Source organism: Suricata suricatta, chromosome 17, assembly GCF_006229205.1.
Source record: "Suricata suricatta isolate VVHF042 chromosome 17, meerkat_22Aug2017_6uvM2_HiC, whole genome shotgun sequence".
Classification (NCBI taxonomy): domain Eukaryota; kingdom Metazoa; phylum Chordata; class Mammalia; order Carnivora; family Herpestidae; genus Suricata; species Suricata suricatta.
The window spans coordinates 35,522,890-35,539,283 of NC_043716.1; the positions used below are offsets into that span (position 1 = coordinate 35,522,890).

Here is a 16,394-nt window from a genome sequence, read left to right on the forward strand (position 1 = left end):
AACAAATCCGCCCGGTTTTTCTTTCCTCTCTTTTCACGTGGGTTCCTTTCCACCCCCAGCTGCCCCTCCCACCCAGCCGCCCGCCCGCTCTTATCTCCGCAGGAGGTGCCCGTGAGCGGTGCTAGGAAGCGCAGGCCAGTCCACAAGGTTTCCGACGCTGCCGCGCTCCAAGAAGTAGTATTGGCGCGTACCCTGGTGGAATATTCAGGAACTGCAGGAGCTTGGTTCCGGCTCCGCCTCCCGGGCCAAAGCCTTCCAGGTCACCTGTGAGCCTCCGCCCAGTGACCTGAAGCGGAGCCGGTGGCGCCTGGGACTAGGCCGGGGATCTTGGAGGGAGAGAGGGTGAGGAGCAAACGGTATTGGAAAGGCGAAAAAGTGTGGACAGAAGAAGGGCATGAGACTTTTGGAGAGGGGTGGGGTGGCGAGGGAGGTGGTCCCACGACGGCACTGGTGGGTCGGGCTCCCCGTTGGGCAGGGTCCTGGGAGGTGTGGGCCCGCCTGCTGACTTCCAAGCCTGGAGCCTGGGCTGCGCACGCCGCGCATCGAGTGTGTCCAGAAGCCGAAGGCAGTGTCTTTCCTAAGTGTCTGTTCACACGTGTCGGGCGGGGGGCTTCCTCTGGCCAGGATGGTGGAGAGGCCGCATGAGGGGGACGCCCGCGTCTCCACCTCTCCCCAGATGGCTTCGTGGAGCTCTGACACCCCGGGTTCCTGCGACTGCTTTGTTTCGGTGCCCCCGGCCTCGGCCATCCCAGCGGTGATCTTTGCCAAGAATTCTGACCGGCCGCGGGCTGAGGTGCAGGAGGTGGTGTTTGTACCAGCAGGCACTCATGCCCCCGGGAGCCGGCTCCAGGTGGGTTAGGCCTATGGCAGCGTCGGGAGGCGTCGCAGATCTAGGCATTCTTCTAAGACCTTCCTGCTCTGCTCCTCCCACCTGGCAAGTTCCCAGATGTGGTGAGAAGAGCATGACCTTCCAGTCTACCAACCTGGACCTGGCCTATTATTTAGCTTCTGTCGACCTCCGTTTCCTCATCTGTAAAATGGGAATGATAAACCCGTTTCTGAATGGACTCCCTTTCTCCTCCCTTACCTGCAGTGCACCTACATTGAGGTGGAACAGGTGCCAAAGACTCACGCTGTAATCCTGAGCCGCCCTTCTTGGCTGTGGGGGGCTGAGATGGGCGCTAATGAGCATGGTGTCTGCATTGGCAATGAGGCAGTGTGGACCAAGGAGCCAGTTGGAGAGGGGGAAGCCCTATTGGGCATGGATCTACTCAGGTGCGGACCTTGCCTTCCCTCATGTCTACACACCGGAAGTCTAAGAGCTGAGTACTGACCCAGGCCATCCTCCCCTCCCCTAAGCTAGGTTCACAAGGGCCTCCTTTTTGTCCCTCTTGCCATGGAGACTGCCCCTGCTCCCCCTCTCTCGTGGCCCTTCTCCACAGTCTGGTAAGAAGCTCCCGAATGTGGCCACTTCTGGGCCTCTCCTGGCCCAGAAATAGGGCAGTGCTTTCAAACTTCTTTTTTTAGTAGAAGTACTTTTTTTTTTCCCCCAACTGAAATCTCATAGGGAGCCCCAATTGACAAAACCAGTAAAAGCAGAGCAGCTTTGGTTGAAGAGAGGCTGGGGAACTCACTCGGCCACTTCTTTCACGGGACCCTCGGAGAAGAATTTCCCACCTAACTGTGCTTAAGACAGCCAACGTTGGCAGATGTGTGGGTGTGTGACTTGGGCCTCTCTGGGCGCCTTCTGCCCCCTGGAGCTTCTGTCTCCAGCCAGTGACACTTGGTCCCCCTTCTGTCCCCTGCATCTCTTCATGCCAGGCTGGGTCTAGAACGGAGCAGCTCCGCCCTGGGAGCCTTGCGTGTGATCACAGACTTGCTGGAGCGCTACGGCCAAGGGGGCAGCTGCCGGGAGGACCCCGCCCCATTCTGCTACCACAACACTTTCCTGCTGGCTGACCGGACTGAGGCGTGGGTGCTGGAGACGGCAGGGAGGCTGTGGGCCGCACAGAGGATCCAGGGTGAGAGCCCAGTGCCGGGGCTCACCTTCCAGTGCTGTCCCCGTTTGCCAGCCTCCGGAGGGGGTGGGAAAGCCATGGGTAAAGGGCAGGGCGGATCCAGGTGCAAACTTCTCACTTGGCAGGAACACCCAAGGAGATGGGAAATGAGCCCACTGGGGAATTTTTCTCCCCTCCTTCACCTGCTTAAATTGTCTTGTGCTTTAGCCGGCTGCTTCCTCTGGGAAGCCTTCCTAGACTCCCTGATGGTCAGGCTTCCCCCTCATATGCGAGCAGGTGCTTCTTTGTCACGCACGGTTGCAAGCTCACATTTATTTCTGTGATCGTTTTGTCTGTCTCTCCCCTCCACGAGGTCAGGTCTGTTCTCTTCACCATCATCTTCTTGGCACCTGGCACAGAGTAGCTTCTTCATGGTAAATGAGACACTCGCCTCCCCTGCTTCTCCACAGAAGGGGCCCGCAACATCTCCAACCAGTTGAGCATCAGCACAGACATCTCGGCTGAACACGAAGAGCTTCGGACCCACGCCCTGGCCCAGGGCTGGTGGGGTGGGCAGAGCACGTTTGACTTCGCTCAGGTCTTCTCCCTGGCCCAGCAGCCTGTGCGCATGGAGGCTGCCAAAGCCCGCTTTCAGGCTGGGCAACAGTTACTGAGGCAGCAACAAGGTCAGTGAGTAGACGGCGGGGTGGGGACCCGGAGGCTCACAGCGGTGCCGGCCTCTGTCCTCTCCCACAGCTTTGATCCAAGGCCACAGGTTCCCCCTTTGGCCTAAGTGGGGGAACTCCTCCTTCGCAGGGAGCATCACGGCAGAGGTGATGATGGGCATCCTCAGGAACAAGGAGAGTGGCATTTGTATGGACTCAGGTGGCTTTCGCACCACGGCCAGCATGGTGTCCGTTCTGCCCCGGGATCCCACACAGCCCTGCGTCCACTTCCTCACCGCCACACCAGACCCATCCAGGTGAGAGAAATGAGGGTGGGGAAGGGGGCGGGGAGAGTGTGCGGGGGTGGGGGGGCGGGGGGAGGGGGAGATGGGAGGATGTGATAGCCTTTGCTCACTCCATCTCTGTCCCATTAGGTCAGTGTTCAAACCTTTCATCTTTGGGGCGGGGGTGGCCCAGGCCCCCCAGGTGCTATCCCCCACTTTTGGAGCGCAGGACCCCGTTCGGACCCAGCCCCGATTCCAGACTCAGGTGGATCGCCGGCACCCCCTCTACCTCCAGCACCAAGAGGCCCTTGGGCTGATGGAGAGCGAGCAGGTAACCCTCAGGGAATCGGGGCTACTTTGGGGCCATGACTCACTTCTGCCACCCCCAGTTGGGACTCTGGAAATACGAGGGGACCTGGGAGCAGAGAAGAGACTCCAGAGTTGGGGAGAGGAGTCTCTGCCTTCAAAGCCAGCTGCCCAGGAGAAGGCCGGGTGCCCTGTCCTTTCTCCTGCTTGTGGCAGGTGGCAGGCGTCTCCCCTCAGGGGGAAGCCTGTCCCTGGGACTCATCTCCACCTTTCGTGGGCAGGATCGGGGGCAGCGGCTCCTGCAGAAGCAGCGGCATCTGGAGCAGGAGGGCCTGGAGGCTGTGCAGCGGCTGTTGGCCGGGGAGTGGGCTCCATCCCCACAGGAGCTGGGTGGCCTCTTCCAGGCCTTTGTGCAGAGGGAGAGCCAGGTGTATGCCTGAGCACCGCCGGGACGGGGTGGGCACGGGACCCCTGGGATCACAGGATCAGCACAATCCCTTCGCTCCCCTCAGCCTTGTTCCAGGTGGCCAGCTCGGCCTTTGCCTTAATAAAGTACGTCATTTTCCTGTTTGGTGAACTTGACTCCAGGTCTGGCGGGGGCAGGAGAGCCAAGTGAGGGCAAAGGGCAGCCCTGAGCTGACTACAGGGCTTCTTCCGGTGGCCTTGCCAGGTAGCACAGTCTTCTCACTTGGGTGACGGGAAGGAGATGGAGAAGGTCGTGGAAGGGGCCTGCGAGGAGAGGTGTCCTCCCCTGGGTGTGTGAGGGTGTGCGCACAAGAGATCACGCCTGGTGCACGATGGGGCTACTATCTGGGAAGCATTAGAAGCACAGGGGTTTTGGTCCTTGGCTTGGACCTCGGAAGGGCCATCCCTAGGAGTGGCAGTGAGAGGGCTTCTTCCGCAAGGTGATGCCCGCTCAGGCCCCAGGAAGCCAGGTGGGCGCCTGAGGTGTGCCAGCCCTTCGGGTAGTCCCCGGAAGGCCAGACACTTGCTCTTTAGAATCAGGTTCTGTGTTTCTGTGACTGTTTCCCACTACCTTGACTGCTTGCTTCCCGACATACCCCCCTCTGCCCACTGCCAAGCGATGAGCAAGACACATTCAGAGACATTTTATTGGGATGGGCTCACAGGAGAGGGGGCCTGAGAAGGAGGGGAGGCCCCACTTGACCCCCTGCTCTTCCCCGCTCCTGTTCCTGTGGTGTTGCTGATAGGGAGGGGGAGGGGCTGCACTTCATTTCTTGACTCGTTTGGTCACAGTTTTGGTTGTGTTGGGAGCCCCAGCCAGGGAGGCCTTGGGGCCTGTGGCAGCTTGGACCCCCTTCTTTGCCTGGACAGTGCTTTGCTGGCTGGAAACCGGATGGCAGGGTTTCTTGGTGGCAGAGGTGGCTTGTGGCAAGGAGGCGGGCTTGGGGGGTGTCTCCTTCCTTTGCCTGGGAGTGACAGAGGGACTGCTGTCCCTAGCCAGGGGCCCCCCGAGCAGCTCGGGGAGGTCAGTGAGGACGGGCTTTGTCTCCATCCTCAGCAGGTGCTCGGTCAGGGCTGCCTGCTGCCTGTGCTCCATGTGTCTGCTCACCTCCTGCTCCAGTTCCTTGAGGAAACCTGCGAGGGGCCGAGATAGTAGGCGGCAGATGGGAGCCCCAGGCTTGGCAAGTCCACCCCTGGGCTGAGGCAGGAGGTCTCTGGAAGACCCCCCCCCCCCCCCGCCCCAAAGTAACCCTCTGTCGGCCCTGATGGGGAGGATGCATCGCCTGCAGGCCAGGCTGATACCTGGCCCCGGCTGTCCCGTCCTTCTCTGACCCAGATGCTGAGCTGGACTTGGGGCTGCCTCCGCCCCACCCCCTCAATGATGCCATCTCAGCTTTCCCAGCACCCCACAGGGCAGAGGTGAGTTCCAGGGAGGGCACAAGCCTAGGAAAGCCCTGCCACCTCGCTCTGCGCAGAACGGACCACTCAGCTCCGGGAACTCTTCATCCTCGTCGCTCGAGTCTTTATCCTCCTCGTCCGAGGCCCAGCGCTCTGACACAGGTTGCTTGTCCAGGTCCAAGAGCAGTGGCAGGGCTTTTGTCACCAGCTCCCTACAGGGCAGAAAGGGCAGAGGCTACTCAGGAGGGCGGCCCTGGGTCTGGGGCTTGGTGGGGGGCATGCAGGCACCAGCATAGCAACCGCACCCGGAGTGGTGGGGTTCACAAGCCGGGAGACGGGCCTTTGCTCAGCCCCAAAGAGCTGAGGGTGGGCTCCATGTGGATCTTTGGGGGTGGGAGAGAAAAAGCGGCCCACTTGAGCTGGGGTGGGAGACGAGAGGTACCCTGGGTGGTGACCCCAAACTTGCAGGCTGAGAGGGAGTCCGTGTGGGGTTAATATTAGGAGGAGTTTAGCCATCACCACATTTCTTCCCACCCTCAGTGCCTCCTCACCTGTACCCTTCCTGGTTGGTGCAGCTGTTGCCCGTCAGGTTGAGGATGAGAAGGCTCTGGGGGAATTCATCTGCACACACCAAAGAGAGAGCAATGAGGGTTCCAAACTCACCACCTTCTGGCCCAAAGCCACTGCCTCTTTCCACCACCTCCCCGGACCCCCAGAGGCTCTGCCACCAATACAAGCATAGGGAGATGGGGGGGTGGGGGGGACCTGAATAAGGCTTAGCCTGTGAGCTGGGGCAAGGGCATTCCTACCCAGCTTCAGTGTTCCTATCAGGTTCTCAGAAAGGTCCAGAAACTGGAGATGTGGGAGGTCACGGAGGTTTTCCACCTGCCTGATTTGGTTTCCTGCCAGAGACAGGAAGCTGCAGGGGAAGGGAGGTGGAGGGTGCAGAGAAAGAGCCGAGTTAAAGAAGCGCCAAAGGGAGGGAGGAGGGCACCAGGCACCTGGGGCCCCTGGCCAAGCAGCCACAGGATGAATGGGGACACATGGCCTTCTGGGATGAGAGAAGCAGAGCGAGGCCTGCTGGGTCCTGAGCTGACCGGACGTTAGGCTTGGAGAGGTCTGAACCAGTCATTTCTCTGGGGTGTTCCCAGGTCTCCCTCCCCGGGGCCTGAGCCCTGACACCACGTACCGCAAGGAGGGGACGCAGGCCAGGTTTTCAATTCGCTGGATCTTATTCTGCAGAAAGCAAACGAGTTGGGGAAACTAAGCAGCCTGGTCTCCTCTTGCAGCCGGAGAGCTGGCACTCTGGGAATGATCACCCCGCTCCCGGAAGCGGTTGTCACTAGCTTGAGGTGATGTGCTTTCTCAGGGTGGATGGTTAGGGGCGTAAATGTGGGGGTTGGATAAACTTCATTAAAGTATCCCCTGCTCACCCCACAACCAGAGAGTGACCTGGAAATCAAGAAGGAAGCCCAGGGGCCATGGGAAAGGCCTTGGTGGTGGCTTATGTACGTGGAGGGAACAATGATTTGATTTGTAAAGTTTCTGTGAACAAAGGTTAAGGGCACTGGATATGGTCAGCCTGGAGGAGTTGCATATAAATAACCAGCCAACCCCCACCCAGTACGAGCACCGCCACCAGACAGCCTTCAAGGTTCTAAAGGTTGCAGAGGAATCTTCTGGTTTCCTCTTCCACTTCTTCAAAACAGGAAATGGGCTTGAGTTATAGAACATGAGAGACTTAGGGTAGACACCGAAAAGAACGTCTAAACCAAGGGAAGTGTCTGACAACAGTGATTCAAGGGCATGCTCAGGATCTCTTTAGGGAGGATTGGTATTTCAAGAGAGTTCTGATTCATCTGGGAACACTTTCTTTTCTTTTTTTGAAGATTTTATTTATTTATTTATTTTATATTTTAAATGTTTGTTTATTTTTGAGAGAGAGAGAGACAGACTGCAAACAGGAGAGGAGCAGAGAGAGAGGGAGACACAGACTCTGAAGCAGGCTCCAGGCTCTGAGCTGTCAGCACAGAGCCCGATGTGGGGCTCGAACTCAATGTACCTGAGATCACGACCTGAGCTGAAGTTGGGCGCTCAATCGACTGAGCCACCCAGGCACCCCATGAAGATTTTATTTTTAAGTAATCTCTACAGTCAACGTGGGGCTTGAACTTACAACCCCAAGATCAAGAGTCACATGCTCCACTGACTGAGCCAGTCAGGTGCCCCATCTGGGAACAGTTTCAGTGAGGGTCTGTCTACCTGAACACCAGGGAATGGACAAGATGATCTGACTGGTTGCTTTTACATTAAACAGACCTGGTCCACCGAGGGCAGGGGTGGGGGGTGGGGTGGGGGGAAGAGCAGGAGGCAAGAAGGTACCGCTTGCAGATAGAGGCTGTGGAGATTCTGGAGGCCCTCGAGGTTCCTGATAGCAGTAATCCCCTCCCGGTCCAGGCGGACAGTCTGCAGTTCAGCAAGAGTGTGAAACCTGGGAGAAGAGTCAGCAGGTGGTGTAACAGACCCCACTTCTGTGGTCTCTTAGCAGGGAAGATGGGAGGGGATGGGAAAGAGGTTTAGGCTCAGTGGCTTTGCTGAGATGTCAGGAACAACTTCTGAACTCACGAGGCAGTGTCCAGATCATGAACCTGGAGACCTGGACCCCTATCGGTAGCGCTGGGAAGGGTCAGAGGGTAAGAGGAGTAGGGCCCTTGGATTGGGAAATGGGTGATAGCTTATGATTCCCGGCGAGACTCGGAGGCAAGGGAAGCCTTCCCTGGGCCAGCTTGGATGGTGGAAGCAGGCGCTGGGACAGGGATGAGACAATCTCTGCAGGAAGTTCTTTCCTCACTTCCCTTTGTGGTCCGTGGAAGGAAAACCACTGGATTCATCCACTCATTCATTAATTCCACATTTACTGAGTGGCCACTAGAGACATATGAGAGTCCCGTCTCATCACTATTAGGGTAGCAGGCCAAACACCTATGAAAAGTGGATGACAGACACATGAAGGGACTAAGGGAGCACATGGACTGCGCACTGAGTCTTGAATAGGGGAGCAGGGAAAGCTTCTTGAAGGAGGTGACATACGTATAGGAGTGAGCCAGGAAGGTGAGAGGGGGGTGAGGAGAAGGCATTTCAAGCAGAAGGAACAGTATGTGCGGATCCAAGCCTTTTCTAACTTTAATGTGCCCATGAATCCCTTGGGGGTCTTGTTAAAATGCAGATTCCCATTCAGTAGGTCTGAGGTGGGCCTGAGAGTCTTCATTATTAACAAGCTCCCAGGTGCTGCTGCTCACTGCCAATCTGGGAAGGCAGGTGCTAAGGTGGGAGAACAGAGGGTCTTAGAGGAGTTGTGGAGAATGGTGAAAAGACAGCAGCGGTTAACTCATGCTAAGGTGTTTGGATTTTATTCTGGAAGTACTAGGGAGCCAAAGAAGGTTCTACCAGGGAGTGCCTGAATCAGATTTGTCATTTAAAAGGATCACTTTGGCACCATATGGGGAACCTGGCCTGGGGGCAGGGAAACTAATTAGGAGTTTGTTGAGAGACGATAGCTTACTTAAGAGCCTTATTCAAGGCAGTTGAGTGGGCATGGTAAAAAAAGAAATAGAATACTATTTAAGGAGGTAAAATTGGGCATTACCCAATGACCGGATGCATGGAGTAAGTAAAGAGAGGGACAAAGATGAGCTGACAAACCAGTACAGCTCAGGGAACTGGTCATTCTGTGTGTTTCGGTCGTCCAGCACCCCTCTCCTTTTGCGGGCACTCACATCTTCTCTGACAGATCCTCATCCTCAGGGAAGGCCAAGTTCCGCTTAGTGATAAGGGCTTCAGTAATGCACACGCCTCCTTCTTCTGGACTCTGGGCAAGATTAGCTGTGAAAAGATGAGAACCATTCCCTTATTCTTGGAGGCCTGACCCTACTGTTATCCAACGGTTCTACCCACCACTCCATTCCCGACTCACCTCCGGCCATGATCTAACGGCTACTGGCCTGGCGCGGGATAAAAACGAAAGGAAGCAGAGCAACTTAGTCCCCGGGATGGCGAAACCCAGGATGGTATGAGAAAAGTTCGGAGACTTGAGGGACAAGGAAAAATGTTGATTCAGACCAAATTAATGAGGCGGGGTAGAAGACAAAAGTAAATCGAGATGACGGGTCTGGAGTTTGAGGGGTGCAGAGGGGCTTCGGTAGTCCCCAGTGGGGGGTCGTGGGCAGAGGAGCGTAAGGATCTCGAGAGAAGAGCTGTGTCGGAGTCTAGGCGTTGTTGCTAGGAGACTGGACGCCAGGCGGGGCGTCAGGGAGGGCGGGCTAGGAGTTCCCGAGCTCAGCGCGCATGCGGATTACTGCTCCAGCCGACGATCCGGCGGCTGCTTCCGGCCCCAGGACTTCCCACAATCCTTAGCTTCTGTCTCTCTCAGCTCCAGCCTGTTCTTCCGGTGGAGATGGCTGCGGCCCTGGCTGGGACGTTACGAAGGGGTCTCCTGCCCCAGGCGGGTAAGGAGCGGCCCAGGCCCTCACAGCGCGTACCGGCCGGTGTTCTCTAGTTCTCGTCTCCCCTCCTCCACTACCTATCCCCTCCCGTAATCTCTTACTCCAGACAGCTCTCGATGAGCTCAGACACCAGCCAGATCGCTGGCCTCCTTCCTCCAGCCAATTCCCTGTGACTCCAGATACTAGTGATAACAGCAGCGCAGCAACAACGTCAGCGACAATCGCTCTATTTCCTCGCTATGCCCGAGTACACCTTCCTTCTCTGGGTTTCTATAGTCTACCACCTGGCTCTTGCTCACCTTGTTTCCTTGGCTTGAACCACTTCCCGTCCCGACCTTGGCGCTCTCCCACCTTTTTACTGCCTCAACTTAAATGGCATTTCCTCAGGCCTGCCCTGGCCACCTTCTGCGAAGCAGGTTTACCCTGTTAAATCTGTATTTTGCACCCTGTGTATTGACCCCCTTTACCCATCACAGTCTGTAATATTGCGTTTATGTGTTGGTCTTCCGTGTTAGACTTCAAACTCCCTAAGGGCAGAACCATGTTCATTCACCATAGCCAGCAGGTGGCGTGGTGCTGGCATTAGTAGGCATGAAATAGCTGTTTAACGAATGATTTTGAGCACGTGGTACCGGCCAGGCACAGCGAGAAATGATTTAAGTGTTATTATCTCATTTAAATCTTAAAGCTTTATCATGCCCTCTTTACAGGTGAAGAAGTTCAAGTTTAGACCAGTTGAGTGACATCGGTCAAGGTCACAGCTAGTAAGTGGCGGAAGAGAGATTAAAATCTGGTTCCATCTGATCCAAAGCCTGTGTTCTTAGGTTTTGTGGCCGCTGGCAGTAAAACCTCTCACCCCATCGAACCTGCCTGCTCTCTGTTAGAGCCACCGTCTAGCCGAACTTTTTCCTGCTCCAGCTCTAGCCTGGGTCCTTTTGTCCAAGATGAAGGGGTCACTTAGGCTTGGGGCTTTCTAGTGGCTCCCTCGTCTTCTGAGGGGTACTCTTCACCGATGGCTGCAAACCAGAGGAGAGGGAAGGGAGGCCCCTTTTGGGGGAGCTGTAAGGGCTGTAGAACTTCTTTTCTTTCTTGCTACAAATCAGAGCAGTGCGTAGAGCAGTGGTTTTCTGACTCCAGCGTGCATCTGTAACAGCTGGCGGTCTTAGTAGACCGCTGTTTGCCGGGCTCCCCTCCAGAGCTCCTGATTCAGTTGGTCGAGGACAGGCTCTGAGAACGTGTATTTCTAACACGTTCTCAGGTGATGCTGATGTTGCTGGCTGGGTGGGAGGAGTGCACCTTGAGAACCACTGGCTTAGACCAGGGGTTGGCATATTGTGGCAGGACTGGTCACCATATTTTATAAATAAAGTTTTATTGGAATTCAGCCACATCTGTCTGGTTTTTATCGTCTGTGGTTGCTTTCATGATACAGCCGCACAGGTGAGTAGTAGCAACAGACTGTATGGTTCTCAAACTTGAAATATTTACTGTTTGGCCAATTTAGGAAAAAACTGCTCAACCCTCCCCCCTCCCCCCTTTCCTAATGCGTTCAAAATGCTTTTCCTTTGTTCTCATCTCTTTCCCCATCTCTGTGCGTAAAGAAGAGCTGGACAAATGGGAGCCTCTAAGGATCAAGCAGCTGACCTAAGGTTGCTCGCCAATTAGAGAGAAGTTTGGGGAGTTTAGGATTCCTAGCATACAATTCCTCATTCCACTCTTGTGTTGAGTCTGGCTTTGTGAGCTGTGGCCGGCTTGCCCAGAGGAGGGCTTTTTCTCCATCTGAGACTGACAAGGACTCCCGGAGGCTGCATGTCACAGCATTGATGTTTCCCCTCCCAGGCCGGCTGCCCACCTGCCAGACTGTCCGCTATGGCTCCAAGGCTGTTACCCGCCATCGTCGCGTGATGCACTTTGAGCGGCAGAAGCTGATGGCTCTGACTGAGTACATCCCCCCCAAGCCCGCTGTCAACCCACGATGCCTACCGTGTCCTCCCAGGCCCCCACAGGAGGTAAGGAGGGGACTGTCCTTGGTGCTGGGGTGCTGGCCATAATGAAGAAGCGCTCCAGGACACAGCCCTCCACATCATTACTTCCCTTCTTTGACCCTGTGGTCCAGATGCTTTAAAATGAAATGTGCAGTTGGTGCACATTCTGTTGGCATCTGGGGCTCTGTGGATTGGACAGACCTCTTGGATTACCTTCATTCTTTACTTGCCTCCAAAACTGTTTGTATGAAAAGCTGTCCAAGCAGGTGGGGTAGTGGAGAGTATCTCTCCTGTCTTTTTCTTGTTTTTAAGTTTATTTATTTTGAGAGAGACAGAGAGAGCATGCACGCAACCCGGGGAGGGGCAGAGAGAGGATCCCAAGCAGGTTTCATACTATCAGGACAGAGCCTGATGTGGAGCTTGAACTCACAAACCATGAGATCATGACTTGACTGAAAATCAGGAGTCAGACACTGAGCCACCCAGGTGCCTGCTCTCCTGTCTTGAAAGGGCTTGAAGGGGTGCCTGGGTGGCGCAGTCCATTAAGTGCCTGACTTTAGCTCAAGTCATGATCTCAGGGTTGGTGAGTTTGAGCCTTGTGTTCAGACTCTGTGCTGACAGCTCAGAGCCTGGAACCTGCTTCAGATTTTGTGTTTCCCTCTCTTTCTGCCCCTCCCCTACTCATGCTCTGTCTCTTTCTCTCAAAAATAAACATTTTTTAAAATAAAAAAAAAACACAAAAAGCAAAGGGCTTGAAGTTTCCACGTTTTCTTTTTTTTTTTTAATTTTTTAAAATGTTTTATTTATTTTTGATACAGTAGAGACAGAGCACCAGAGGGGGAGGGTCAGAGAGAGAGGGAGACACAGAATCTGAAACAGGTTCCAGGCTCTGAGTTAGCTGTCAGCACAGAGCCTGATGCGGGGCTCGAACCCACGAATGTGAGATCTGACCTGAGCCAAAGTTGGAGGCTTAACTGACTAAGCCACCCAGGCGCCCCCCCACGTTTTCCTAGAGAAATGATAAAGAGGTTTTTTTTTGGTCCTTAAAAAGGACAGAAAGGCCCGTGGAGAATTTGTAACTTTATGCTGATTGTCAGGTCCATAAACTGTCAACTTTGAGAAACACGGTCTTCAGAAAATGAAGTCTTGTCCTGTGAAACTGCCTCAGTTCTGAGTCAGCACTGCCAAAGAACTATCTTGTCTTCATAATTGGTAAAGTCACTCAACATGAGGACAGTGTCAGAGGCATCAAGTAATTTTGACCGCGTTATTGTCAGATGGTGACTGGGTCAGATTGGGGCCAGTTCAAGGGGAGGAACGTACCTAGGGCTGAAAACACTGGTGTAAAGACCACTGTCACCTGGTGAGAACAAAAGGGTAGCGCGGGAGACGGAACACGTCTCGGGAGGCAGGGCCCCGACACTCCTGCTTGGTCACTGATCCTTCCCATGTTTGGCCATCACTGGGAGCCCCAGGCCCCGTCCCTGGGGGAGTAAGGGGCACAAGCTTATGTCCTCATGGTCATCCCTTCCTGACTTCAGGAGACAGGCCTCATCCGGCTCCTCCGTCGGGAGATAGATGCGGTTTTCCGAGACAACCGAATGATAGCTGTCTGTCAGAACGTGGCTCTGAGTGCAGAGGACAAGCTTTTCATGCGACACCAGCTGCGGAAACACAAGATCTTGATGAAGATCTTCCCTAACCAGGTAGGGAGCGGCCCTCTGGTGTGGGTGCCCGTATTCCCCTGCACCCACCACTCAGACCCCAGGGTCCCTCCCCACCCCACAAGCCACCCGCCTCCAGTCCGGTGCCTGAGCTGCAGCTAGAGGCCAAGGAGACTGTTGGCTTGTGCCCTGGGCGTGACCTGGCCAATGTTCAGGGTGGGCAGCCCCTTTCCTCCTACTGGTCCCCAGGAAGCCCTCTTTCCTGCCGTCCAAGGTTCTGAAGCCCTTCCTAGAGGATTCCAAGTACCAAAACCTGCTGCCCCTCTTCGTGGGGCACAACTTGCTGCTGGTCAGTGAGGAGCCCAAAGTCAAGGAGATGGTGCGCATCTTGAAGGGGATGCCCTTCCTGCCCCTGCTAGGTGAGCACGCACCCCTGCGGCTTGAGGATGGGGGCGGAGGGGAGTGGGGGGCCACAGCAGCCTGGGGCCATCTGCTAAGTCCAGGCGGGTGAGACTGTGGCCATCCTTGGCAGGGACATCGTCTCACGGATGGGGCCTGAGTCAGTAGCGCCGTTTGTTGAGCCTTTGTCACCGGAGAAGCTGTGTTGGCTCCATACCCTGCATCATGTCTGCTCCGGGTGGAAGAAGAGGGAAGGCAGAGAGAGGGCCCTGCAGGGAGAGGGAGTTCAGACACCTTGAGGCTAGCAATGGAGTGGGGGTGGTGAAACCCACACAGGCGAAGATACTCAGCTTAGGTCCAGGGTTCTGAGGGACAGTGAGCCATGCTTCCCAGACCCCCTTCACTCCCCACACCCCCAACCCTGCCCCGAAGGTAAGACTCCTCAGGGATGATTCTTCTATAGAGAAGACTGGTTTCATAGGTCTCTGTGGGCCCCCTGCTCCTATACACACATGCTCCACTGTTCTTTTAAGAAAGTTTAGGAAACAATGACTTAGTGGGGGTTGGGCCAGGTGGATGTCTTATGCAAGGGTTTTCTAGGCAAGAGTTAGGAGCGAAGGGAGGGATGAGTCTCAAACAGAGTGGGAGTTGGGTGGGAGTGGGAACCAGATCTGGGGGAAGGCTGGGGGGGTGAGGAAGGGCGGCAGAGCGTGCACCGAAACATCAGGTCGGAGGGCTGGTTTCAGAGGAGGGAGGCATGCGTGGGGAGCCCAGCGGACCTCGTGCTCTTCCAGGTGGCTGCATTGATGACACCATCCTCAGCAGGCAGGGTTTCCTCAACTACGCCAAGCTTCCCAGCCTGGCCCTGGTGCAGGGGGAGCTGGTAGGAGGGCTCACCTTCCTCACAGCCCAGACCCACTTCCTGCTCCAGCACCAGCCCCTCCAGCTGACGGCCCTGTTGGAGCAGTACCTCAGACAGCGACGCGGAGGGGACGCCACTGTGCCCGCCGGAGGCCAGCCTGGCTCCGCTGACCCCGCTCCAGACGCCTAGCCAGCCTGTTGTACCCAGCCTGCCCACAGACACACTGTGCCCCTGCTGGCCGTGCCATCCTCATCCGAGATGTGGAAGAACTTGGGGTGGGGAGTGGCATGTGTTACCCGACTTCCTTGGCCACAACCTCCTTGGAAACAGGGCCACTCAGAGATGGGGAGGCACTCCGTTACCCCATTTCCCAGTGGAGGCTCTTAATCACTGTCTTTGTCCCTAGTTTTTCCCAAACTGGGGCCTAGTAGAAGCAGTCTTTCCGCTCTCCACGTCCAAGGCAGAGAAGCTGAACAGATGAGGATGTTCTCTCTGCCTCCGTGTCCACTGTCCCTTGCTGCACGTGTCTCCCAGCCTGTCCCCTCGTGGGTCCCAACGTGCTGTACTAGCTCACCTGGGTAATGGCATCTCTGGAGAGCCTGTTTTGCCGGGCTCCGTGTCCACCACTCTACGTGCTGTTCCCGTTTCACAGAGAAGAAATCTACAGGGCGGAGGAGTTCAATAGCCAGCCCAAGGTCATGCAGCTAATAGGAGGCAGAACAGGGACTTGAATCAGGCTCTCTCCACTCTGAAGACGGGGTCCTGGATTTCTGCTCTAAGTTTCCTCATTAGGGTCCCAGGCAGGCCCGAATGTCAGTTCTCTGCCCTCAGGTGTGCCATGTTATGGGAGCACTGCTTTGTGATAAAATGAAATGCATTTTACTTACTCTGTTTTGCTGTTTGCAAGCTTATTCTCCCTGTCGACTAATTCTTAGCCCCACCCTCCCCCTTCCCGACTCTCACTTCCCCTCCTAGGAAATCCTTCCTCTTTCCATATCCAGGTCTCTTCCCTCCCTGGGCCAATCCCACAAATGGCATCTCTTACATGCTTGTCCTTTTGAAGGCAGCTGCCGGCTTTACCCAGTGGCTAACACGCCCCAAGTGGTCCTGAGTGGAAGAGCTGGGGCAAACCAGAATTCTGTGTTGAGGGGGTCTGGAGGCTCTAAAGTGGGAGGGCGCCTCCAAATCTTGGAGACCCAGAAGTTCCTAATGAAGGAGAGAACGTTTAACTAAAAGCCTGCCCTTGTCCTCGGTTGGCGCAGGGAAGGTGGCTGTCAGCTTTGCTCCCACTGCACCGTGCTGGCAGGGACGATTTGCAGCAGCCTGCCTATGGCCTGGTCCAGGACCAGCTTCCCACAGTGCCCAGCTCTGTGCCGTACCCCCCAGCGATGCTTGGTCAATACGAAGTGAATGAAAAGGCCCTTGAGGCTCCTGGATGTCAGGGCCCATCTGGCCAGTGCTGCCGGGTGCTCTCCCCACCTCCCGGAAGCCTGCTGGGTGCCAACAATGCCCTCCCAGGGCAGCAGGAGTCTAGCTGAGGCTCTGAATCGAGTGGAGGACTGGCATCTCCTGAGAGATGTGTAAGGTCCTGCAGGGTAAACCAAGGCCTGGGTTGGGCTGAGATCAAAGAACCCTGTGTCACATCCTTCACCTGCTGGCGATGCCTGAGGCCCCACCAGTAAAACCTTCCTTCTTTCCAGAAAGCAGCTTCACTGTCCTTAAAGGTGCCAGGCCTTTTCACATGCACTTTAATGAGGCTCAGACCTTTTTTTTTTTTTTAATGTTTTTAATTTATTTTTGAAAGACAGACTGCGAGCAGGGGAGGATCAGAGAGAGAGGGAGATCTGAGGAAGTCTCCAGGCTCTGA

The 16,394-nt window shown here is 55.6% G+C and overlaps 3 protein-coding genes across 7 annotated transcripts; 2 read left to right on the forward strand and 1 right to left on the reverse strand.

The window, feature by feature from the left end:
* The first annotated feature begins 243 nt into the window (after window positions 1–243).
* On the forward strand, window positions 244–3,829 carry SCRN2 (secernin 2). 4 transcript variants are annotated; one of them, XM_029927733.1, is made up of 8 exons: window positions 244–342; window positions 677–850; window positions 1,094–1,275; window positions 1,822–2,021; window positions 2,468–2,683; window positions 2,814–2,979; window positions 3,097–3,277; window positions 3,534–3,829. In XM_029927733.1, exons 2-8 carry the CDS (start codon window positions 677–679, stop codon window positions 3,690–3,692), a joined length of 1,278 nt encoding a protein of 425 aa, XP_029783593.1. In that variant the 5' UTR covers window positions 244–342; the 3' UTR covers window positions 3,693–3,829. The 4 variants fall into 4 exon arrangements, with proteins under 4 accessions (XP_029783593.1, XP_029783596.1, XP_029783594.1 ...); XM_029927734.1 differs by having other exon boundaries at window positions 278–356; XM_029927736.1 differs by lacking the exon at window positions 677–850 and having other exon boundaries at window positions 246–342.
* A 517-nt stretch (window positions 3,830–4,346) lies between these two features.
* On the reverse strand, window positions 4,347–9,404 carry LRRC46 (leucine rich repeat containing 46). Of its 2 annotated transcripts, none has more exons than XM_029928360.1 (8): window positions 9,089–9,404; window positions 8,892–8,997; window positions 7,498–7,606; window positions 6,305–6,351; window positions 5,925–6,034; window positions 5,667–5,736; window positions 5,200–5,327; window positions 4,347–4,851 (listed from the first exon to the last, which is right to left on the reverse strand). In XM_029928360.1, exons 1-8 carry the CDS (start codon window positions 9,096–9,098, stop codon window positions 4,484–4,486), a joined length of 948 nt encoding a protein of 315 aa, XP_029784220.1. In that variant the 5' UTR covers window positions 9,099–9,404; the 3' UTR covers window positions 4,347–4,483. The 2 variants fall into 2 exon arrangements, with proteins under 2 accessions (XP_029784220.1, XP_029784219.1); XM_029928359.1 differs by having other exon boundaries at window positions 5,179–5,327.
* Window positions 9,405–9,512: 108 nt separating this feature from the next.
* MRPL10 (mitochondrial ribosomal protein L10) lies at window positions 9,513–15,418 on the forward strand. Its single transcript, XM_029928361.1, has 5 exons — window positions 9,513–9,620; window positions 11,457–11,626; window positions 13,144–13,308; window positions 13,541–13,685; window positions 14,460–15,418. The coding sequence occupies exons 1-5, from the start codon at window positions 9,569–9,571 to the stop codon at window positions 14,714–14,716; spliced, it is 789 nt and encodes a 262-aa protein (XP_029784221.1). The 5' UTR covers window positions 9,513–9,568; the 3' UTR covers window positions 14,717–15,418.
* Window positions 15,419–16,394: the final 976 nt, after the last annotated feature.

What these genes read in the sequence shown, in the direction of transcription:
- SCRN2 (XM_029927733.1), top strand. Translation starts at nt 677, where the DNA reads ATGGCTTCGTGGAGCTCTGACACCCCGGGTTCCTGCGACTGCTTTGTT. An exon ending in GGCCGCACAGAGGATCCAGG is followed by an intron (nt 2,022 to 2,467) that starts GTGAGAGCCCAG and finishes GCTTCTCCACAG; the next exon opens with AAGGGGCCCGCAACATCTCC. An exon ending in GCCACACCAGACCCATCCAG is followed by an intron (nt 2,980 to 3,096) that starts GTGAGAGAAATG and finishes CTGTCCCATTAG; the next exon opens with GTCAGTGTTCAAACCTTTCA.
- LRRC46 (XM_029928359.1), bottom strand. An exon ending in GAGGATCTGTCAGAGAAGAT is followed by an intron (nt 7,607 to 8,891) that starts GTGAGTGCCCGC and finishes CTCTTCTCCCAG; the next exon opens with GTTTCACACTCTTGCTGAAC. An exon ending in ACCAACCAGGAAGGGTACAG is followed by an intron (nt 5,328 to 5,666) that starts GTGAGGAGGCAC and finishes TCTGCCCTGTAG; the next exon opens with GGAGCTGGTGACAAAAGCCC.
- MRPL10 (XM_029928361.1), top strand. Translation starts at nt 9,569, where the DNA reads ATGGCTGCGGCCCTGGCTGGGACGTTACGAAGGGGTCTCCTGCCCCAG. An exon ending in GGGTCTCCTGCCCCAGGCGG is followed by an intron (nt 9,621 to 11,456) that starts GTAAGGAGCGGC and finishes TTCCCCTCCCAG; the next exon opens with GCCGGCTGCCCACCTGCCAG. An exon ending in CTCCCAGGCCCCCACAGGAG is followed by an intron (nt 11,627 to 13,143) that starts GTAAGGAGGGGA and finishes TCCTGACTTCAG; the next exon opens with GAGACAGGCCTCATCCGGCT.